Source organism: Microcebus murinus, chromosome 14, assembly GCF_040939455.1.
Source record: "Microcebus murinus isolate Inina chromosome 14, M.murinus_Inina_mat1.0, whole genome shotgun sequence".
In the NCBI taxonomy this organism is placed as follows: domain Eukaryota; kingdom Metazoa; phylum Chordata; class Mammalia; order Primates; family Cheirogaleidae; genus Microcebus; species Microcebus murinus.
This window is the reverse complement of record NC_134117.1, coordinates 78043661-78068562: the sequence shown is the minus strand read 5'-3', so window position 1 is coordinate 78068562 and position 24902 is coordinate 78043661. Positions and strand designations below refer to the sequence as shown.

The window sequence follows — 24902 nt, the reverse complement described above, 5'->3', positions numbered from 1 at the left end:
TTGAGCATCATAGACTGGAAAATGATTCAGTTGTATTTGTCTTTGGAGAAAGGAATCTGCATGAGTTTTTCATGAATTCAGTTTTAAAGATTTTGGCTTAAGTTTTTGTTTTTGAATTTCTTATTACAGTGCTGCTTATGATGCCATTCTTGAGAGAAATGTTGCAATCAAGAAACTAAGCCGGCCATTTCAGAATCAAACCCATGCTAAGCGGGCCTACAGAGAGCTAGTACTTATGAAATGTGTTAATCACAAAAATGTAAGTGAATATTTTAGATTTCTTAATTATAGATGAAATCAAGGTTTAGTCATAAGTATATGAATATCAAAGACTTTTTAAATATTAGGGGATTTAAATTGTTTTTCTGTATTGAAATATTTAAAAGGGATATATATATGTATATGTGTGTATGTATATGTATGTGTGTGTGTGTGTATGTCTGTATACACAGGATGAATTTTTTCTCAACTTTATTAAATTATATCAAGAGAAAAATGGCTTTTGAAATTTAGATTGTGTAATTACCTGACATTTTAATTTACAAAAGGAGTTTTGAAGAGAGAAGTGTTGTAGAAGAACTTTATTCAGGCATGACCTCATCTTCTGCTTTTTGTTCTCTGTCAGGCTGATATTTCAGAAAACTGTAGCCTTAGCACAGGTATGAAATTGTTCCCAGTGTGCTTTGACACTGGAACTTTAATCATATTGAATATATAATTCAAATCACTTCTCCATACCCCACTCCCACCTCTTTGAGTGATGGCAATATTCACTGATCATTTTATGTTGAAGATAAAGCAGTTTAGTAGATATTTTGTGAAAATGGTTAAAGGGAATTAGGAAAACATTTTTAATTCCATTTTCTAATGATTATAAAGACTTAAACATACAACTTTTATTCATTTTGAGAATAAACAGTTATATATTTTTTTAACTTACATTAAGTTTATTGGCACTTTTATGATTATCTTAATGGAATGATTTCTCTAAGCTGAGAGGAAATAGACTAGGAGTGAGTGGTGTAAGGGATAGCTTTATGTAGTTCTAAACTGAAAGCATCTGACTGGAGACATTTTGTGGTATTTGTCCAAAAGAGTTTAAAAAATATAATGAGTTCAGTATTTTGATGGCAGATAATACAGATTACCACATTTTAAGAGCTAAGTATGTGCAAGCTTCTGGAGTTATTAGGTTCATCACTAAGGGAAGAAATTCATGGAAGTTAAGTATTAGGCTCCTTTTACTAGGGGAGCTTATAGTGTTGTTTTGAAGACAAAACAAGTTTATAAAGAGTTCAATAACAAACACCACAGAGCAGTAGCTATTTATCAAATGATGGTGGGTGAACCGTAAGTGCTGAGATCTCAAAAGAGAGATGATTTGTGTGAGCTTTGAACAGGGAAGACTTTTGGAAGGCTTAGATCTAGGCTGACTCTAGATGGGATTGAAGGATGAGGGCCTTCCGGAGAGGAAGAATGGCATAAAAAAAAGGCCCAAAGACAGAGGTTAAAGTAAGTCAGTGACAGGGAAGAAATTGTGGTAGCTATTCTTGTTCCAGGTGGGAGGTAGACATGTTGCTCATCACAGTTTTGCTGGTGATCCTTGTAGTTTTGTAGCCTGTGAATTGAGTTTCATGACTATGGCTGTGGTAACATTCCTTAGTTTTTTCTTTGGGAAGGATTCCAGTTATTCCTACCTCCCAAGCCTGGGTGACTGCAAAGAAAGGTGGTTCCATCAACTAAATGGAACATGGAGAAGCACGTTGTTTGTGATTAGCCCTGTAGCAGGAGTGACACAGATTCATCCAGGCAGTGCCCTCAGCACCCAGAAGAGTGCTGGACACAGCAGGTGCTTAGAACGTATTTGTTCAGTGAATGAATGTAAGGCTAAATATGGGAAAACCAAGAATGGTTAACTGAATTTTTCCACTCTAGGATGGATGGATGTATGTTTGTATATTGTATTGCCATGTTAAACAGTTTTATCCTCTGTACAGATCATCTCTTCATTGGTCTAAACATCTCTGGTTTTTCCCACTTTTTTCATAGATGGTTTTGACTTTCTGTTTCAACTTGGTCAATTATCTCTGAACGTACTTTGAAAAATCACCTAGCACACAGTACTGCATGTCTGATTGAATCCTCTGAGAGGAGCTGAGGCATGTCATCTCCTCTTAACTTGTGCACGTTATGACCCTCTTTGGAAATCATGTCACCATGTGACTCTTACTGTCTAAGCAAGTTCTTCTTTGTTACAGGCCTGTTAACAGGTCACATCTTGCCCAGCTTTTTTTTTTCTTTTGGTTTTGAAGAGTTAAGCATGGTGCATTCTATTTCTCCCTATTAAATTTCAAAGGTGAAATTTGTTTATTCTCCCTAAACTGTTAGAGATTGCTCTTTTCTTCTTTGTTCTAATTTTTCATTTGTTGGCTTCACTTTCCAGTTTTTCTCAGAACGTCTTCGTAATAGATGGATTGATTCATCAGCAGTCTTTGTGTATATTGTAAAAACTACATGTCTAACTGTCACAATTATTCAGCCCTCCCCAGTCCATCATGTCATTCACATGGATGTTGTCATTAGAGACATTGTCAAAAATGCCTTTTTGAAATCTTCATATACTATATCTGGTTGCGTTTCTCTGACAGAAGGAAACAATGTTTCTCAATGAATTTTAACCTGTTCCTGGTAATTGTTACTTCTTTCCAAGCAGTCATATACTACCCGCTAATCACAGTACTTGACTTTTGCTTGGCTGTTTAGTCTGTAATTTATATTATTTCTTTTATTCCCCTTTTTGGAAAAAGGGTAGCTGTCTGCTTTAATCTTTTTTTATAATAGCTTTATTGAGATAAAATTCACATACCGTACAATTCACCCATTTAGAGTATATAATTTAGTGATTTTTAGAATAGTCACAGATATGTGGGACCATTATCACAGTTTTAGAACATTTTTATCACCTCAAAAGGAAATCCTATATCCTTTAGCTGTCATTCCCCTACCTCCTACCTCCCTTAGCTCTAAACAACTGCTAATCTTTCTGTCTCTAGATGCCTTTCATCTTAAACACTCTCTTCTACTCTGGGATTTCCCAGATACTAATGAGAATAGTTTTACTACTTGTCCAGCTCTCCACATGTGCATTACATCTGGTTGGGAGACTTGAATTTATTTAAAGCAATTTTATTGTTGTTACTTATCCTATCTTAAATAAATTTTTTTTATCTTTTCTGGTCTGAATATCATTTTTCTGAATTTATTCACTAAAATATTTGAATGCCTTCTATAAGCAAGGCTTGATTCTTACAGGAATAACATAGATTCTGCACTCATGTTTATGTCCAGAAAAACATTCCCATCCCTAAGTACAATTGCCAGCAAACATTTTAAAATGTGTATTGGGTACCTTGCTATGTACTGGACTATAAAAGTGAAAAAAACATAGTTCTTTCTAATAAGGATTTTGTAGTAGGAATAAGGTTGTTGTGAAAACGAGACTAAAACTACACTATGTTGAATGCCATAATAGCATTAGAAGATAACTGGGGACAAAGTAGAGAGAAATCAACTCTGTCAAGGACTAAGAGTTGTAAGACTGTACAAATAGAGGTCCCTCTTGAAGATAATTAAGTTTAGTAGGTAAATGAAAAGCATAGGCAGTAGTATGTTTAAAGGCATCGAGAGCCATTTAGTATGGCTAAAGCATGATGTTTAATAGAGGACTTAGCAGGAGATAAAATCAGTCAATGTGCTACATAGAGGGATATGAATATACTGCTAGGGCATTTTGGAATTTATTTGTTGGTTTTAAGTTTTTGAAGAGGTAAGTAATAAGATCAGATCTTTCTTTTTACCATATTTTAGGCAGTAAAATGGTAGCTGGATTTTCAGAAAAACCATTGTTAGGGTCCCTAATTGTCTTAGTCAGCTCAGGCTACTATAACAAAATACTGTAGACTGGGTGACTTAAACAACAGAGATTTGTTTCTCACAGTTTTGAAGCCTAGGAAGTCTAAGATCAAGATGCAGGCCAATTCAATTCTTGGTGAGGGCCCACTCCTAACCTGCCTGTGGTCAACTTCAGTGGTCAACTTCAGTGCATGCACATGGGAGGAGGGAGGGAGGGAGGGAGAGAGAGAGAGAGATGGGAGCAGAGTGGGAGAAGGAAGGGGAGAGAGAGACAGGGAGAGAGTACGAAAGAAAGAGAGTATGTGAGCACTCTTCCTCCTATAAGGCCACTAATCGCATTATGAGGGCCCTACCCTCATGACCTCATCTAATCCTAATTACCTCCCAAAGGCCCCATCTTCAATTACTATAACATTATAGGCTAGAGCTTCAACCTAGAAATTTTGGGTAGACACAACATTCAGTCTGTAACACTAGTGTTAGAAGTAATTGTAGCATGAACAGTCTGTATGAGACGTTAGAATCCTCACCCTATATAGTAGCAGTAGAGAGAATGGAAAAAATGAGGTTGAAATTCAGACTGATAGTAGAATGGACAGCATTCTTTTGAATATTTATTATGGTGCAGATACGAAAAAAGGAGTCAAAAATCACTCTTGAGCCTCTTTTGCAAAAAAGAGAGGGCATATTGGAAAAGTAAGGGAGTTTGGTAGGAATGAAAATGAATTCAATTTTGTATTTGTTAGATGTCCATGTAAAATGGCAGTGTGTATCTGAAATGCATCAGCTAAGCAAAGACTTTTAATATTAAAATATATTTAGGAGTTATCCACATAAAGATGTTTGGAGAAAAAGAAATAGTTAATACCAGTCAGGGAAAGGGTCCAGATAGAGAAAAGGAAGGATGAAAGGCAGTGATGGGAAAGAGGGTATGCCTGTGGATGAGCCAGTGAGATAGACTGGGAATGAAAAAATCCAGGCAAGTGCAGTATTATGAAAAACAAGGGAAGGAAAAGGGCTAAGATTATATAGAGCTATTGAATTGGATAGGAGCTGGTAGTAGGTATTTAAAATTTTCTGACAAATTATGTAGAGGTTTTTATACTGTAAGTGCTTGATGGTTGACTGTTCACAAATGGAATGGGTTAAAGGTCCTCTATGTCCCCACCTTTTTAGTCCTCCCTTCCCTCTTCCCTCCAGCTCCTATATATTAAAGTTTTAGTATATACACTAAAAGATATTTAATATATCTTTTATATATCTTATGTCTTTATATGTCTTTTTGTCCAAACATCTCTATGTGGATAACTCCTAAATATATATTAAATATAAATATATTTATTTACTTGAGCTTAGAACATAAAATTTGAAAGATTTTAAACTAATGGTGGATTTTGTTTTTAACCCATGTATCTGTAGTTCCCAAGTGATTAGGAAGCAGTTTCTAATTTTTCTGTTTGCTTTTTACTACAGATAATTGGCCTTTTGAATGTTTTCACACCACAGAAATCCCTAGAAGAATTTCAAGATGTGTAAGTGTGGTAATTAAAAGTTTGCTATACTAGTACGTTTTTCTTAGATTGTTGCTGTACACTTTAGCTGTCGTCTTTTTTTATGCATGAAGTTACATAGTCATGGAGCTCATGGATGCAAATCTTTGCCAAGTGATTCAGATGGAGCTGGATCATGAGAGAATGTCCTACCTTCTCTATCAGATGCTATGTGGAATCAAGCACCTTCACTCTGCTGGGATTATTCATCGGGTTAGTAGAAAAACCATCATTGTATTCTTATCATTGAGATGAAATTCATGTAACAAAATTAACCATTTTAAAATGTACAATTCAGTGGTGTTTAGTACATTCACAGGGTTGTACAACTACTGCCTCTATTAAATTCTAAAATACTTTCATCACCCCAAAAGAAAACCCCACATTCCCTAGACCCTGACATCATACTAATCTACCTTCTCTGTCTATTGATTTGCCTGTTCTGGATATTTCATTATAAATGGGATCTCATGACTAGCTGGACAAGAGCCACTGGGAGCCCCAGCTCTTTGCCTCAGGTACCAGTTTGCTAGGAGAGGCTAAGAGGTTGAAATGGGCCTTTTGTCTCAGAACTTGGTGGACAGCTTTGTATGTTTCCTGCTACCTATTCAAGATAGACACTTGAGCTATATTCTTAAAAAGTAATAATAATTAAGTTTTAAAAAGAGAATTGTACAATATGTGACCTTTTGTGTCTGGCTTCTTTTACTTAGCATGTTTTCAAGGTTTATCCATATTGTAGCATGTATCAATAGTTCTCCTTTTTATGACTGAATAATATTATATACTACATTTTGTTTGTCCATTTATCCATTGATAGGGCATTTGGATTATTTCTACCTTTCAGCTATTATGGATAGTTCTGCTGTGAAAATTCGTGTTCGAATATCTGTTTTCACTCCTTCTGGGTATACACCTTGCAGTGGAATTGCTGGGTCATATGGTAACTCTATAGTTAACTTTTTGAGGGACCATCAAATTGTTTTACACAGTGGCCGAACCATTTTACATTCTCATTAGTACAGCTTATGAAGTTCCAGTTTCTCTGCATCCTCGTCGATACATATTATTGGACTTTGATTCTAGCCATCCTAGTGGTTATGAAGTGGTATTTGCTTGTGATTTTGATTTGCATTTCCCTGATGACTAATGATATTGAGAATCTTTTCATGTGCTTGTTGGCCATATGTATACCTTTTTTGGAGAAATGTGTAGTCAAGCCTTTTGTCCATTTTTTCATTGTGTTGTCTTTTTTTTTGTTGAAGGTATAGGATTTCTTTATATATTCCATGTACTATACCCTTATCAGATATATGATTTGTAAATATGTTCTCCTTTTCTGTAGCTTGTCTTTTCATTTTGTTGATGATATCCTTTAATGCACAGAAGTTTTTAATTTTCATGAACTGTAGTTTATCAATCAATGTTTTCCTTTTGTTGCTTATGCTTTTGGTGTCATATGTAAGAATCCATTGTCAAATCCCAGGTCATGAAGATTTAGCCTTATGTTTTCTTCTAAGAGTTTCATAGTTTCAGCTGTTACATATAGGTCTTTGATTAATTTTGAGTTAATTTTTTAATATGGTTTGAGGTAAGGGTCCAACTTCATTCTTTTTTATGTAGAAATCCAATGGTCCTGGCATTATTTGTTAAAGAAACTGTGCTTTCCCCATTGAATGGTTTTGACACCCTTGTGGAAAATCAGTTGGCCATAGACGTATGGTTTTCTTTCTGGACTCTTAGTTCTAGTTCATTGATCGGTGTGTTTGTCCATATACAAAGTACTACATTATTTTGATCACTATAGCTTTGTAGTAAGTTAAAGTGGGGAAGTATGAATTCTCCAACCTTGTTCTTTTTCAGTACTGTTTTGACTACTTTGGGCCCCTTGTGATTCTGTATGAATTGGAAGGTCAGCTTTTCTATTTCTATAGAAAAGGCCATTGGAATTCTAATAAGGATCTCATTAAATCTGTAGAGTACTTTGGAAGTTTTGCCATCTTAACAGTATTTAGTATTCCAGTTCATAAATGCAGGATGTCTTTCCATTTTCTTAGGTTGTATTAGTCTGCTTAGACTGCCATAACAAAATACCACAGATGGGGTGGCTTAAACAACAGAAATTTATTTTCTCATGGTTCTGTGGTCTAGATGTCCATGATCAAGTTGCCAGCAAATGTGATTTCTGCTGAGGCCTCTTTTCCTGCTTGCGGACAGCCACCTTCTTGCTGTGTCCTCACGTGGCCTTTGCTCCGCATGTGTGGAGAGAGAGTTCTGGAGTCTCTCTCTTCTTATAAAGACACCATTTCTGTTGGAACAAGACCCCACTCTTATGACCTCATTTTAACCTAGATTACCTTTTATAAGGGCCCTATCTCCAAATATAGTCACATTGGGGTTTGGGGCTTCAGTATATGAATTAGAGGGGGGATACAATTTAGTATATTACATGGGTCTTATTTAACTAATTTCAGCAATGTTGTGTAGTTTTCTGTGTATAAGTCTTTTACCTTCTTAGTTTATTCCTAAATTATATTCTTTTGGAAGTTATTATACATGGAATAAATGGAACTGTGTTATTTCCTTTTCAGATTGTTCATTGCTAGTATATAGAAATACAACTGATTTGGTATGTTGAGTTATCCTGCAACTTTGCTAAATATATTAGCTCTAAGTTTTTTAATGGATTAAATTCATGTGGTATCATTGATTTTTATATGTTGACATATCCTTCCATTTCTGGGATAAATCATATTTAGTCATGATATATAACCTTTGAATATGCTTTTGGGGTTGATTTGCTTTTTGTTGAGAATTTTGGCATCTGTGTTCATAAATAATATTGATATGTAGTTTTTTTTTATGATGTGTTAGTCTGGCTTTGGTATCAGGTAATGCTGGCTTCAGAAAACGTTTGGAAATATTTTTTTCCTGTTTTTTGGAAAATGTTAAGAAGGATTGGTGTTAATTTGTATAGAAATTACTGGTAGATTTTGCCATTGAAGCCATCTGGTACTGGACTTTTCTTTTTGGGGAGATTTCTGATTATTGCTTTACTTTCTTTGCTTATTATAGTATAGGTCTGTTCAAATTTTCTGTTTCTTAATTCCGTTTTGATAATTTTGTGTCTTTCTAGGAACTTGTCCATTTCATCTAGTTTATCTAATTCAGGCATTCTCAAACTATGGCCCACGGGCCACATGCAGGTGTTTTTGCCTGTTTGTTTTTTTACTTCAAAATAAAAATATGTGCAGTGTGCATAGGAACTTGTTCATAGTTTTTTTAAAACTATAGTCCAGCCCTCCAACGGTCTGAGGGACAGTGAACTGGCCCCCTGTTTAAAAAGTTTGAGGACCCTGATCTAATTTGTTGGTGTATAATTGTTCATAGTATTCTCTTATAATCCTTTTACTGCTGTAAAGTAAGTGGTTATAGTCCCACTTTCGTTTCTGATTTTAGTTATTTTTATCTTCTTTCTTATTGTCCTAGTAAGTCTAGCTAAATGTTGGTCAGTTTTTGTTGATGTTTTCAAAGAAGTGACTTTGGGTTTTGTTGATTTTCTCTGTTTTTTTAATTCTCTATTTTGTTAATCTACGTTTTGATCTTTATTTTTTCCCTCCATCTTCTTGCTTTGGGGTTAGTTTACTATTCCCCTTTTCTTTTTTTCTTTTTTAAATCTCTTTCTGTTTTCTTAATATGGAATATTGGTTTGTTGATTTGCAATCTTTTTTTAATATAGGCATCTGCAGCTATGAAATTAGCCTCTGAGCTCTGCTTTCTCAGCATTCCCTAAATTTTGGTATGTTGTGTTTTCATTTTCATTTTGTCTCAAATTATTTTCTAATTTTCCTTTGATTTGTTCTTTGATTTATTGGTTGTTTAGAAGTGTGTTAACTTCCACAAATTTGTGAATTTTCTAAGCCAGGGAAAGGCGGGTGAAGCAAGAACTACTTAAAACACCAAAAATATTTCCTTTTTTTCCCAATTTTTTTTATTGTAGTAAAATAATATACATATAACATAAAATTCTACCATCTTAACCATTAAGTATACAGTTCCATGGTATTAAATACATTTATAATGTTGTACAACCATCACCACCTTCCATCTCCAGAATTTTTTTTATTTTGTAAAAAATACTCTATATCCATTAAATAATAACCCCTCACCTCCATCCCTGCAACTCCGGGCAACCTTCATTCTATTTTCTGTCTATATTATTTTGACTACTCTAAGTATTTCATTTAAATGGAATCATGCAATATTTGCCTTTTTGTGACTGGCTTATTTCAGTTAGAATAATGTGCTCAAGGTGTATCTATGTTGTATTAATAATACAGTGTTCCCCAACCTTTTTGGCACCAGGGACCAGTTTCATGGAAGACAGTTTTTCCATAGACCAGGAATGGGGCCTGGGGAGTAGGGGGATAGTTTGGGGATGATTTAAGTGCATTACATTTATTGTGTACTTTATTATTATTACATTGTAATATATAATGAAATAATTATACAACTGACCATAATGCAGAGCCTAATGCCACCATTGATATGGCAGGAGGTGGAGCTCAGGCAGTGATGTGAGCAATGAGGAGCAGCTGTAAATACAGATGAAGCTTTGCTCACTCACTTTCCACTCACCTCCTGCCGTGTGGCCCAGTTCCTAACAGGCTAAGGACCGATACTGGTCCACAGCCAGGGGGTCGGGCACTGCCTTTGTAACATATGTCCGAATTCCTTTTTTAGGCTGAATAATATTCCATTATTTTATACACCATACTTTGCTTATCTATTCATCAGTGCACACTTGGATTGCTTCCTCATTTTAGCTATTGTGAAGAATGTTGCTTTTAAAATGATCGTTCAGATGCCTCTTTGAGACTACACGCATCTCTTTGAGACCCTGCTTTCAGTTCACTGAGTGTGTAGCCAGAAGTAGAACTGCTGGATCATATGGTAATTTTTTAACTTTTTGAGGAACTGCCACACTGTTTTCCCCACCTACTCTACTATTTTATATTCCCACCAGCAGTACACAAGGATTCTGATTACTCCTTATTCCCGCCTACACTTTTCTGTTTTTCTGATAGATAGTAATCTTCCTAATTGGTATGAGGTAGTTTCCTATTTTTTTAAGTTACCTTTTTCTTGATTCTGAGTTTACTTGGTTGCTGTGAACCTTTGAATATTTTCTAGAATTCTGAAAGACTTTATTCTGATGTTTTTTGCTCTGTTTTCTGTGCTTCTCTGGAGTCATTTTGTCTGATGTCACTGCCTCTCATCATGTTCTTGGACAATTATATTTCGTTGATTTACATGGAATAGTATAAAGTTTATTTTTGCTCTGAAATGAAGCAGTATAAAAAATAAGCTGCTGTCATTACCAACATATAAACTTGAATATTCACCAGCATTGTGTTTTCTATATACATATACAGAAATATTTTATAATTTTTGCATTCTAGATTTTTAAACAGCTTTTTTGAGATACAATTCGTATACCATACAATTTACTCACTTAAAGTTTACAATTCAGTGTTTATTATATTCAAAGATTGTACACCCATCACCACAATCCATTTGGGCATTAAATATGAAATGTCCGATTTCAAATCAAAAGTTTAGTTTATTATATCCTAAACAAGAAGCAGAACAATTAATCAAAGTATACGCGTAAGCTATGGACACAGTTTTACTATATTTTTTTTTTGGCATATTATGGGGGTACAGATTTTAAGGTTTCAATAAATGCCCATTTCCCCCCTCCCCCCAAAAGTCTGAGTCTCCATCATGACCATCCCCCAGATGGTGCACATCTCACTCATTATGTATGTATATACCCGCCCCCCTCCCCCCTCCCACCTCCCCAATACCCTATTACTGTAGCACCTATGTGTCCACTTAGGTGCTACTCAGTTAATACCAGTTTGCTGGAGAATATATCTGGTGCTTGTTTTTCCAATCTTGGGATACTTCACTTAGTAGTATGGGTTCCAGCTCTAACCAGGAAAATATAAGATGTGCTATATCACCATTGTTTCTTAGAGCTGAATAGTACTCCATGGTATACATATACCACATTTTATTAATCTATTCTTGGATTGATGGGCACTTGGGCTGTTTCCACAGCCTTGCAATTATGAATTGTGCTGCTATAAACATTCGAGTGCAGGTGTCTTTTTTGTAGAGTGTCACTGGATCATTTGGGTAGATGCCCAGCAATGGGATTGCTGGATCAAATGGTAGATTCACTTGTATCGCTTTAAGGTATCTCCATATTGCTTTCCACAGAGGTTGAACTAGTTTGCAGTCCCACCAGCAGTGTAGGAGTGTTCCTCTCTCTCCGCAACCACGCCAGCATTTATAGTTTGGAGATTTTTTGATAAAGGCCATTCTCACTGGGGTTAAGTGATATCTCATTGTGGTTTTGATTTGCATTTCCCTGATGATTAGAGATGTTGAGCATTTTTTCATATGTTTGTTGGCCATTCTTCTGTCTTCTTTAGAAAAGTTTCTGTTCAAGTCCTTTGCCCACTTTTTAATGGGGTTATTTGATTTTTTCTTCCTGATTTTCTTGAGTTCTAAGTATATTCTAGTTATCAGTATCTTATCGGATGCATAGGATGCAAAAATTTTCTCCCATTCTGTAGGTTGTCTGTTTACTTTCATGACTATTTCTTTGGCTGTGCAGAAGCTTTGTAGTTTGATCATGTCCCATTTATTTATTTTTGTTGCTGCTGTGATTGCCTTTGGGGGCTTCTTCATAAACTCTTTGCCCAGGCCGATGTCTAGGAGAGTGTTTCCAACTTTTTCCTCTAGAGTTCTAATAGTTTCATACCTTCGGTTTAAGTCTGTTATCCAGCGTGAGTTGGTTTTTGTGAGAGGTGAAAGGTGTGGGTCCTGTTTTAGCCTTCTACAGGTGGCTATCCAGTTTTCCCCGCACCATTTATTGAAAAGGGATTCTTTCCCCAGCGTATGTTTTTGTCTGCTTTGTCAAAGATTAGATGGCTATATGAGGATGGTTTTATATCAGGATTCTCGCATCTGTTCCACTGGTCAATATTCCTATTTTTGTGCCAATACCATATTGATTTAATTACTACAGCTTTGTAGTATAGTTTGATATCTGGCATATTAATGCCTCCCATTTTGTTTTTGTTGCCTAGAATTGCTCTTGATATTCGGGGTCTTCTTTGGTTCCATACGAAGCGTAAAATTATTTTTTCTATATCTGTGAAGAATGCTGATGAGATTTTAATAGGTATTGCATTGAATCTGTAGATCAGTTTGGGTAGTATAGACATTTTGATGATATTGAGTCTGCTGATCCACGAGCATGGTATGGATTTCCATCTGTTTACATCCTCTGCTATTTCCTTCCTCAGTGTTTCATAGTTCTCCCTGTAGAGGTCTTTTACGTCCTTGGTTAAGTATATTCCTAGGTACTTTAATTTCTTTGTTGCTATTGTGAAGGGAATTGAGTGTTTGATTTGGTTCTCAATTAGATTGTTGTTGGCGTATATGAATGCCTCTGATTTCTGTGTATTGATTTTGTATCCTGAGACTTTACTAAATTCATTGATCAGTTCCAGGAGTTTCTTGGTTGAATCTTTGGGGTTTTCTAGATACAATATCATATCATCAGCAAACAGTGAAAGTTTGATCTCTTCTGCCCCTATTTGGATACCTTTGATTCCATTTTCCTGTCTGATTGCTGTAGCCAAGACTTCCAGCACTATGTTGAACAGAAGTGGAGATAGTGGGCAGCCTTGTCTGGTTCCAGTTCTAAGTGAGAATGATTTCAATTTTTCCCCATTCAGTATGATATTGGCTATGGGTCTGTCATATATGGCTTGTATCAATTTTAGGTATGTCCTTTCTATGCCTATTTTCTTAAGTGTTCGTATCATGAAAGGGTGTTGAATTTTGTCAAAAGCTTTTTCTGCATCGATTGAAAGAATCATGTGGTCTTTGTTTTTGCTTCTGTTTATGTGGTGAATTGCATTTATAGATTTACGTATGTTGAACCAATCCTGCATCCCTGGGATGAAGCCCACTTGGTCGTGGTGGATTATTTTTTTGATAAGTGTCTGAATTCGGTTAGCTAAGATTTTGTTCAAAATTTTTGCATCTATATTCATTAGGGATATTGGTCCGTAGTTTTCTTTTTTTGTTGCATCCTTTCCTGGTTTTGGTATCAGAGTAATATTCGCTTCATAAAAGGTGTCGGGGAGGTTTCCGTTCTTCTCAATGTTGTGGAATAGTTTCTGCAAGATAGGTACTAGTTCTTCTTTGTAAGTGTGGTAAAATTCGGGTGTGAAGTCATCTGGACTGGGACTTTTCTTTTTAGGGAGATTTTTAATTGCTGTTTCTATTTCAGCTATTGAGATTGGTCTGTTCAGGGAATCTATTTCTTCCTGGTTGAGCCTAGAGAGGCTGTGTGTTTCTAGAAATTTGTCCATTTCCTCCACATTTTCCAGTTTGTGTGCATAAAGATTTTTGTAGTATTCATAAATTGTATCTTGTATCTCTTTGGGATCAGTTGTGATATCTCCTTTTTTGTTCCTGATGGAGCTTATTAGAGATTTCTCTTTTCTGCTTTTCGTTAGCTTAGCCAATGGTGTGTCAATTTTGTTTATTTTTTCAAAGAACCAACTTTTTGTTTTATTAATCTCCTGAATTGCTTCCTTGTTTTCAATTTCGTTTAGTTCTGATTTGATCTTGTTGATTTCAGTTCTTCTGCTGGGTTTGGGGCTGGTCTGCTCTTCTTTTTCCAGCTCTTTGAGTCGTTTCACTAGATTGTTTATTTGTGATCTTCTTGTCTTTTGGTTATAGGCATTTATGGAGATAAACTTTCCTCTCAGAACTGCTTTAGCTGTGTCCCAGAGGAGTTGATAACTTGTCTCTTCATTGTCGTTTTCTTCATAGAATTTTTTTATTTCCGTCTTGATTTCTTCATTTATGGAGTAATCATTTAGTAGGAGGTTGTTTAATTTCCACGTTTTTGTGTAGAAATGTGAGTTTCTGTTAGGGTTAATTTCTAGTTTTATTCCACTGTGATCTGAGAAGGTACATGGTATGATTTCTATCTTTTTAAATTTCTTGAGATTTTCTTTGTGTCCTAGGATATGGTCAATCTTAGAGAATGTCCCGTGAGCTGATGAGAAAAACGTATATTCAGTGGATTTTGGGTAGAATGTTCTGTAGATGTCTGTCAGACCCAATTGTTCTAGAGTTTTGTTTAAGTCCATTATTTCTTTATTAATTTTCTGTTTGGAGGATCTGTTTCGTGCCGTCAGTGCGGTGTTGAAATCTCCGGTGATTATGGAGTTGCTATTAATCCATTTGTTTAGCTCCAGTAAGGTTTGCTTTATGAATCTGGGTGCACCTAACTTGGGTGCATATATATTTAAAATTGTTATCTCTTCTTGTTGAACTGTGCCCTTCACCATTATATAATGACCCTCTTTGTCTTTTACTACTTTTGTTGGTTTAAAAACTAAATCATCTTAAATTAGAACTGCCACATCAGCCTTCTTTTGGCTTCTATTTGCTTGGAATATTGATCTCCACCCTTTTATTTTTAGTCTATATGCATCCTTGCAGGTTAGATGTGCTTCCTGAAGACAGCATATACTTGGCCTGTATTTTCTTATCCATTCAGGCAGCCTATGTCTCTTGAGTGAAGAGTTTAAGCCATTTACATTTATTGAGAGAACTGATAGGTAAGGTAGATTACTGATCATTCTGTTGGGTTGGATGTTGTTGCTATGATTTCTGTCTTGAGCCGTTGTAATATCTGGCCTTTAATATCTTTGGGATTTGGTTGTTTTTATATTCGTGGGTTATTATTATGATGTTCTGTGCATAACGCTGTTTTAAGTACTTCTTGTAGGGCTGGTCTTGTCTTGGTGAATTCTCTGAGTCTTTGCTTGTCTGAGAATGTTTTTTTTGTTTTTTTTTTTAATTTTTTTTTTATTTTTGCATATTATGGGGGTACAGATTTTAAGGTTTCAATAAATGCCCATTTCCCCCCCTCCCCCCAAAAGTCTGAGTCTCCATCATGACCATCCCCCAGATGGTGCACATCTCACTCATTATGTATGTATATACCCGCCCCCCTCCCCCCTCCTAACTCCCCAATACCCTATTACTGTAGCACCTATGTGTCCACTTAGGTGCTACTCAGTTAATACCAGTTTGCTGGAGAATATATCTGGTGCTTGTTTTTCCAATCTTGGGATACTTCACTTAGTAGTATGGGTTCCAGCTCTAACCAGGAAAATATAAGATGTGCCATTGTTTCTTAGAGCTGAATAGTACTCCATGGTATACATATACCACATTTTATTAATCTATTCTTGGATTGATGGGCACTTGGGCTGTTTCCACAGCCTTGCAATTATGAATTGTGCTGCTATAAACATTCGAGTGCAGGTGTCTTTTTTGTAGAGTGTCACTGGATCATTTGGGTAGATGCCCAGCAATGGGATTGCTGGATCAAATGGTAGATTCACTTGTATCGCTTTAAGGTATCTCCATATTGCTTTCCACAGAGGTTGAACTAGTTTGCAGTCCCACCAGCAGTGTAGGAGTGTTCCTCTCTCTCCGCAACCACGCCAGCATTTATAGTTTGGAGATTTTTTGATAAAGGCCATTGTCTGAGAATGTTTTTATTTCTCCTTCAAATGTGAAGCTTAGTTTTGCAGGGAATAATATTCTAGGCTGGGCATTGTTTTGTTTCAAAAGAGTGAGAATGGGGCCCCAGTCTCTCCTTGCTTGTAAAGTCTCATTAGAGAAGTCTGATGTAATTTGAATTGGCTTTCTCTTGTATGTTACTTGCTTCTTTTTTCTTACAGCTCTTAGAAGGGCCTCTTTAGTTGATACTTTGGTCAGTCTGATGGACTGCATGTCGTGATGTCTTCCTGTTTTCATTGAATCTCCCAGGGGTCCTCTGAGCTTCTTGAACTTGTATATCAAGATTTTGAGCAAGGCCTGGGAAATTTTCCTCTATTACATCTTCAAACAGCTTATCCAACCCTTGAGTGTTGTCTTCTTCCCCTTCTGGTAACCCTATCAGCCTCACATTAGGTTTCTTCACATAATCCCACAGCTCTTGTAGGCTTTGCTCTTTTCTCTGCTCTATTTCTGTGACTGGTTTATTTAATTGGAGGGTGTTATCTTCAAGCTCTTTCTTCTGTTTGATCTACCCTGTTCTTGTGACTTTCCACTGTATTTTGTAGTTCCTTGAATTGATTCTTCATTTCCAGGAGTTCGGTTACACTTTTCTTCATTGTGCCTGTTTCTTTTTCCATATCCTGGAGGCTTTTTGTGGTTTCTTTGTGTTGGTTATTGAGTTGTTGTTGCAGCTCAGTGAGTGTTCTTATGATCCACATACGAAATTCCTCGTCTGTCATATTGGTTGCCTGATTTTGGTTGGTGTACATTTCCAGGGGGCTGGTGCTCCTCTTTGGGGGTGTGTTTTCCGTTTGGTTCTTCATATTTCCTAAGTTCTTTCGCTGATTTCTTCCCATGTCGATCAGTTGTTGTTTCTTTCCTTAAGTTATTGTTTGGGTATTCACACACCTTGTTTAGTTTCTGAGGCGTTAGGTGGTGTCTGTGGGTGAAATTGGACCACTTCCTATATATTGAGTCAGTGGGTGACGTGGAAAGGCTGTGCAAGATTCTGTCCCTGTCAGTAGGTGGCGTTTGCTTGGAGGAACAGGCTATGCTGTTGATTTTGTGTCCTGTTATCAGCTCTTGTTCTGGGTGGAGCTGGGTTGGGTAAGCCTGCCCTCAGGCCATTAGCAGGGGTCAAAGTTCTGTTCTGTGCTTCCAGGGAAAGCTGTCAGGGCGGGGCTGGAATGGTCCCGCTCAGCCAAAAAGTCTCGGTGTGGGGGTGGGGCTGTCTGAGACCCGCAGTCTGGAGGGGCCTCGCTTCTTTCCACCCTCCCCAACTCCGCAGCTACTCCTGGGCCTCTGCCAGCAGGCCAGACCACAAGCCACCAGGCCTCCCGGGACTGTGATGTTGGCGGGGAGGTTCCCTGCACAGGAACGCCACCTGGGTTGGGCGCACAGCCTCCTCCTGGGAGGAGGGTTGCCCTCTAGGACGCCGATCCCTCCCTGGAGGCACACACACCTCAGTAGGCTGTTCACGTACAACCCTTCTGTGCCCCAGGCAATGCTAGCCCTCGGTGCAGGGGATCTGGTCTGCAGGTCCGACCTCTGGGTCCCAGGGTTCAAACTGTATCCCCACCAGGGAGAGGATTTCCAGTCCGAATTCACCCACAGGGAGCCAAAGTTGAGTCTATGTCTCTCATCCTCTGAATCGGCACTGTTCTCCTGGGAACACCCTGCCAGCAGCACCTGAGAGGGCGGGTGGGTAGGGAGCTCACAGTCTGAGTTCCCCTGAGTCAGCTGTAGGGTCCCAAAAGGGAAGGTCCTGTTCCCTGGAGGTGCCTCTGGCTGGTGGCTGTATTGTCTCTCTGGGCAGCCGCGGGTAGGGTCAGCGGAGGGGAGGACGAGGCAATATGGCGCCTGCCGCGCGGCTCGGGTCTGTGCACACGGAGGTGCCCGGAGGAAGTTGGGAACCTGGTGCCACGTCTGCTACAGGCTCACCGCTGGCTGGCGGCGGCGGTCTCTGGGCTGATGTCCGCAGGTCTCTCCATCCGCTGGGGAGCCCACCAGCAGTCCCAAATGGAGGGGAGGGGAAACAGAAAATCCACCTACCCTTGCCGCTGGTCTCCGGGCTGCTCCGGTGGTCTCAGCCTCCAGTTCTCCTCCGTAGCCTCCTCCTGTGGAGTCCCCCGGGGTCTCAGGTACTCCTTCCGGCCCTTGTCAGCTGTATGCTCGTCTTCTTGCTTCTGTCCTCTAATTTCTGCTAGAATCTGTCTTTTCTGCAGAGATACTCTGTCTGGCGGTGTTATTCGCCCGCCATCTTGCTCCACCCCTCAGTTTTACTATCTTAATGGTAGCTTGTTTATGCCAGCATTGAAGAAGCCTGGAGTGTGAGTGGTGATGAAATCAGGGAGGGCGTTTTCCACAGCTTGTTGAGAATTGAATATTTTTCCCTAGAAGAAGTGGTCCAAAGCCTGGATGAAGTGGTAGTCAGTTGGTGCAAGGTCTGATGAATACAGTGCACGACAGTTTCCAAGTTCAGCCTTTGTAGTTTGAGCAGTATTTGTGCAACATGCGGTTGAACATTGTCTTGCCAAGAGGATTGGCCTGTCTCTGTTGACCAATCTTGGCTGCTTAATTGGCAAGCATCTTCATCATTTCGTCCAGTATGTTACAGTAGACATCTGCTGTAATTGGTTGACCAGATTTCATGAATCCATAGTGGATAATACCAGCGCTGGATCCCCAAACTGACACCATTAGCTTTCTCTGATGAGTATTCAGTTTTGGATTGTGTTTTGGCACTTCATCTTTATCCAAGCATTGTGCTGAACACTTGCAGTTGTCAAAATAATCCATTATTCATCACATGTAACAATATGGTGTAGAAACGGTTTGCCTTTATGTCATGACAGCAAAGAATGGCAAACTTTGAGATGATTTCTCTTCTGATGCTCATTTAATTCATGTGGAACCCATCTATCTAGCTTCTTGACCTTGCTGATTTGTTTCAAATGGTCCAATATTGTTGGAACAGTAATGTCAAACCTTGCTGCTAATTCACATGCAGGTTGAGACGGATTCGCTTCCACTACAGCTCTCAGCTCATCATCATCATCTGTGTTGGTCTCAGGTTCGCCACATGGCTCATTTTCAAGCTTAAAATTACCAGAACAGAACTTCTCAAACCATTCATGTACTATGTGTTCATTAGCGACATCCTTTACAAACACTTTGTTGGTATTTTGAGCTGCCTTTACTGCATTGGTTCCATGATGAAACTCATATTTGAAAATAATTCAAATTTTTGACTTATCCATGGTTTCACAAAAATTGCTTTAAAATTTTTTGAAAGATAATCACTAGCCAAACTGTGCATTTGAAAGAATGAGGATGTATCTTCACAATACAAATAAAACAAGAAGTGTCAAAGTGAAATGTCAGAGATACCAACTATCTAACTTAAGGAAATCGGACATTTCATACTTAATAATTTTATACCACTTTGTCCTCCTAAAAGAAACTCCAAACCCATTAGCTATCACTTCCCATTTTTCCCTGTCCCCTTCACCTCCAGCCCTAGACAGCCACTAATCTATGTTTTGTCTCCATATTTGCCTATTCAGGACATTTTGTTTAAATGGAATTATGTAATATGTGGTTTTTTCTGGTTGGCTGCTTTTACCTAACATAATATTTTCAAGATTCATTCATGTATGCATCATGTATCAGTGCTTCATTTCTCTTTATTGCCAAATAATATTGCACTGTAATGTCTGTACTGCATTTTGTTTATCCATTCATCACTTGATGGGCATATAGGTTGTTACCATATTTTGGCTGTTATGAGTAATGCTGACATGAACATCATAAAATTTTCTCTGTGGATGTATGTTTTTGTATTTTAGTTTTAATTATAGCTTTTTTTTTTAAATCACTGTGTCTAATTTGAGAGGAATTTTTTTAAATTATATAATTCAGTGGAATTTTATATCCTATCTGAGCCACCTTATTCATAACCTTATTCATAACAAAATAAATACATAGATTTATGTTCAAGGTATAAGATAATTATGTATCTGAGCTATTTAGGCTTATCCTTAATTATTCTAAGTGAATTCCTTTGTATATTGCATAGACAGCTCCTCTACTGTAGTCTTTAAACAACCTAATAGAAATCTCTTTAAATGGGATTGTATTTTATCTTCCTGAGCCCATACTCATATACTATGTGAAGTAGAGCAAATGAATTAAACTTTTGGTTTTAGTTGATTGGTTTGTTTCCTGAGTCCTTAGACAAGGACATTAATTCACCACCATGAAAGTTCATTTGATTATAGTAAAGTAAAATCTTCCTTATGGAAGGCTTCCAGATTAATGGGGATAATAGACAGGTAGACTAGAAAAACAAACCAAATGGTAGAAGATAAAAAAAATGGAAACAGCAAGAAGCATAAAAAAGAAATATGAAATCACAGAAGACCAATATATAACATAATGTGTTAATGGGATTAGTCCCTTAGTAAAAAAAAAAAAAAAAAAAATCAGAGTCTGATACCCACAAAAAAGCTGAACAACAGAAATGCAAACATGAGAAAAACAAGAGTAACTCCTTTCAGTGATGTAAAATTGAATATGGTGGGGCCACGAAGGAAGCGTTCCTTCCTGGGGATGGAGAGTCACTTTACAAAGATGAAGGGTGTAATCCAATTAGGAGAGAGAACTATCACGAAACTTTACACATAAAGTAGAGTAACAGCACAAAACATCATAGTATTGGGAGATTCTAACACTCCTTTAGTGTCAACAGATAAAGTGGCAAAAATGAAGCACAGCCACAGAAAATTTCTTAATAAAGTTGAGCTAATAAGAGACATAGTGGGTTCTGATACCTATTATGAAGAATATACTTTCTTTATCTTGGGGTGGGCTATGTGAGAGACAAACTCTAGGGTGGAGATAAGCATGTAAGAAGTTTACAGGAGGGTTCCTTCAGGATCAACATCTATGAGGGAATAAAGGAAGTAAAAATGGACAGAGGGAGAAATTGAAATGGATGTAATCACTACAAGGGCCTCAGCTGGTGACTCAACCAGCCCTTTATGCTGAGGAGCAGCATGACCTGAGGGCTGTTCCTGGGGAGATTTGCTGAAGCCTGTGGCTGGGAGTGGTAGCAGCTGCTGGAAGAGTGAGTGCCTCAGGTCTGAACCAGGGAGCTGCCATGCCACTTGTTCCTTCTTTCTTTGTATAGTAAGTTCTAGAAACTGCTTCTCCCAGATTTTTGTTGTCTTTTCCTAGAGCAACTTCTGAGAAGTTTAATGAGGTAAACTACAGCCTCCATTTTTGCTGCTGGTCTTGAGGCCACAGTTGATGCTCATCTCTCTGCTCTACTACTCATTCTGGATTTACCTCACCCTTGGCTAGTACCTCTGCTGGTCTGAGAGCCCTTACTTGGTAAAATCACCTGACCTTTCATTCCTTAGGTTCATTGCAAGTCAGGGTTGGAGGTGGGATTCCACATAGTCACTCAGAGACCAAAGCTAAATGAGGCTCCATCATCTAGATGGTTCCTGGTCACTTTGTCAGGGGAGGAGAAAGCTTGATGACTGGCTCTTCTGAGCTTCGGCCTGGAAGGGACACACATCACTTCTGCTTGGAGTCCATTGGCAGAGCTAGCCAGCCATAGGACTTATGTAATTGTAGAGGAGCTGAGAAATGTCAGAACAGACTTCAGAATGGTGGTGAGCACCAGTCTGTGCCACAGTCTGCCCTCTGGCTGTCAACATTACTTTGCTACCTTTATTCCATACCTCCTTAAAGGAGATAGCCCAAAGTCCTATTTCATCAAGGCATTTAACTCCAAGTAATGTGGACAGTAAATGTCCATGTCAAATTCAGACATTGCTCCTTTTGGTCTAGGAATTAGGAACTGGAATGACCAAATTATCTGTCTACCCCCATTACATCCCCCTCAAATACCTTAGATAGAGTGGCTAAAAGGGCCAGAGTTACCACAATAAACAGTTTCCATTTGGAAAACTGAAAAATATAGTTGTTGGTTAGCTGTGATTGAATTTCTACTGGGCAGATATTGTGCGTGTCCCTTGCCCTGCAGGTAGGTGGGGAATATTCCTCCATTAGGCCCTGACTCTGATCTCTGTAATATCTGTCCTGTGTTCTCTGTGATAGCTGGCTCCACCCCGTGGGAGAGTCTTCGTTTTCTGTTATCCTCCTTGAATATATCTGAAGTGGCTATTGAAGAAATATATTCTCCTTGAGGGCTCTTCACCTTTCTCAGCCTGCTTACCACCTGTAAAAGATTGGGGCCCAAGGATCTTTCTAAAGTAGTTGTTTTCAACTGCACCACTATTGACATTTTGGACCAAATAATTCTTTTCAGGGTCTGTCCTGTTCATTGTAGGGTGTTAAGCAGCATTCCTGGCCTCTGCCCACTAGATGCCAGTAGTACTCCTCAGTTGGGATAACTGAAAATATCTCTTTGACATTGCCAAATATTCCCTGGGGGCAAAGATGCTGTGAATTGAAAACCACTGTTTTTAAGTACAGAATGGTCATAGATCTAAGAGTTATCTAGCTCTCTCAGAAACTTAAATGGTTTCTTATCATTTTGATTATAATTCTTTTCAAAGCATCTTTGTTAATTCACAGGTCCTATATTCTTGACTTAACTGAGGCTGTCTTGAGTCTATCTTTAAGCTTTCTGGCTTCTATTGGCAGACTGAGACAATTTCATCAATTGATTCTATAGCTATTTTTTCCTTAAAGACTTTCAAAATTGTTATGTGAAAATGATGCATAAAAACCAACTCAAGATATCAGTGGCTTAAAACAACATTTATTGTTTGCTCATGGCTCTGCACCGTTGGCTATGTGGCACTGCTCCAGATCATGGGTCAGGTTCAGGCTTGTTTCATGTTTGGTTTCAGCATTCAAGCTGAAAGAGTACTTCCCAGACACATCCTTTTCTCATGGCACAAGGTAGATGAGTGAAAGCCATGCTAAATCAAGCACATTCCCCCACATGCATTAGCTGAAATAAGTCACGTGACTGAGCTGATCAACAGGGTGAGGACACCTTCTGGGGTGGGCAGGGATATTTGCTGACCACTCTGCCATACCTTTTCGGAGAGATCTAGTTGCATTTAGCTTTTCCAAAATGGAAAGGCCCTAAAATTCTAGACTCTGTTTCCATTTATTTCTACTTTTAAAGGTTGCCAATTCTTTCAAATGCAGCTAATAGCCACCAACATAACCTATTTAAGATTTGCCTTCCAGTCTCTTTTTCTGGAGTAGGGGTCAGCAAACTTTTTCTGTAAAAGCCATGTAGTAAATGTTTTAGGCTTTGCAGACAATAGTCTTTGTCATAGCTACTAGACTCTGCCATTGTAACACAAACACAGTTGTGGACAGTATGTAATTGAATTGTGAGTGTCACTGTGTTCCAATAAAACTTTCTTTACCGAAGCAGGCAAGCCTTAATTACCAACCCTGTCCTAGAGTGTCAGGTTCATTATGCAAGTGCTGTGCAGGTGCCAGATTCATGAAATGTTTTGCTACTATATAACCTAGATCACCTTTCCAACCTTTGATGTTAGTTTTCCCTGCTGCTTAACTGCTAAGTCATGATCTTGTGTTTTTAGAGTAGTAACATCCCGTTCCTGGCACCAGTTTCAGTGTTAGTCAGAATAGACTCATCTATGCTGAGGTAACAAATAAACCTTGAACTCTCAGTGGCTTAACATGACTAGGGTTTATTTCCCATACTGGATGTCTGGCACAGGTCATGGTGAGGGTGGGGACTCTGCTCTATATAGATGCTCAACAACCCAGGCTGCCAGATGGCCTGCTGTGTGGGACATTCCTAATCACCAAAGCAGGGGAAGAGACCATTAACTAGAACTACTCCCGTGACCTTGCCTGGCTGAGGAGTCTGGGAAAATCTGAAGAAGAAAAATGGAATATGTTGGGTTAGTTCCACTGCCTCTGCCACAAATCCATATAAATTCCAAATTATTCTTCTTGTAGTTAGCAGTATAACTAACATTTGTAGAAAGGTGCATACTGATATACAAAGATGGATTTCATTTAATATTCCTGGAGTCATTTTTTTTTGACAATTTGTTTTCCTTAACAAAACATATCTTTTTCTAAAATATAATTGTGTTTTGCTCTTAATAGTTCCAAAATAAAGTATTTAAGGTTGCAATTTTACTTCTAGACTAGAATGCACTGGTATAAAGTTCCAGTAGTGTTCAACCATCACAATAGACATTAAAGTAATAATATTTATTTTAATATTTAATATTTATTCAAAGGTTGTAATATTCTTTTACAGGCAGTGTTACTTTGCTGAGATACTGTATTTTAGAAATATTAGCAGCATTAGTTTACAGAATAGCAGTAATGAAATTTTTATCTTATGTTTCACTAAGTCCATTGATATGTTGGTATATTTAATTTCATAAAGCCATTAGATTATGTATCTTCCCATTTTTTTTTTTGAGACAGAATCTCACTCTGTCGCCAGGGCTAAAGTGCAGTGGCATCATCATAGCTCACTGTAACCTCAAACTCCTAGGCTCAAGGGATTCTCTTGCCTTAGCCTCCAGAGTAGCTGGGATTACAGACATTATAGCACTACACCCAGTTAACTTTTCTATTTTTTGTAGAGACAGTGATCTTTTTCTTGCTCAGGCTGGTCTTAAACTCCTGGCCTCAAGCGATCCTCACACGTCAGTTTCCCAGAGTGCTAGTACAGTCATGAGCTACTGCGCCCAGCCTAGATTACATATTTACTAAACCCAC

General features: G+C 38.1%; 1 protein-coding gene across 6 annotated transcripts in view; it reads left to right on the top strand.

Moving 5' to 3' along the window:
• The window catches only part of LOC105860097 (mitogen-activated protein kinase 8), a 134766-nt gene that overhangs the window by 91778 nt on the left and 18086 nt on the right, over positions 1 to 24902 (top strand). For all 6 annotated transcript variants that reach the window (XM_012744556.3, XM_076010317.1, XM_012744555.3 and 3 more), the window contains 3 exons: positions 130 to 259; positions 5386 to 5444; positions 5537 to 5675. In XM_012744556.3, coding sequence (XP_012600010.1) covers positions 130 to 259; positions 5386 to 5444; positions 5537 to 5675 — 328 coding nt within the window. The remainder of the gene's footprint in view (positions 1 to 129; positions 260 to 5385; positions 5445 to 5536; positions 5676 to 24902) is intronic.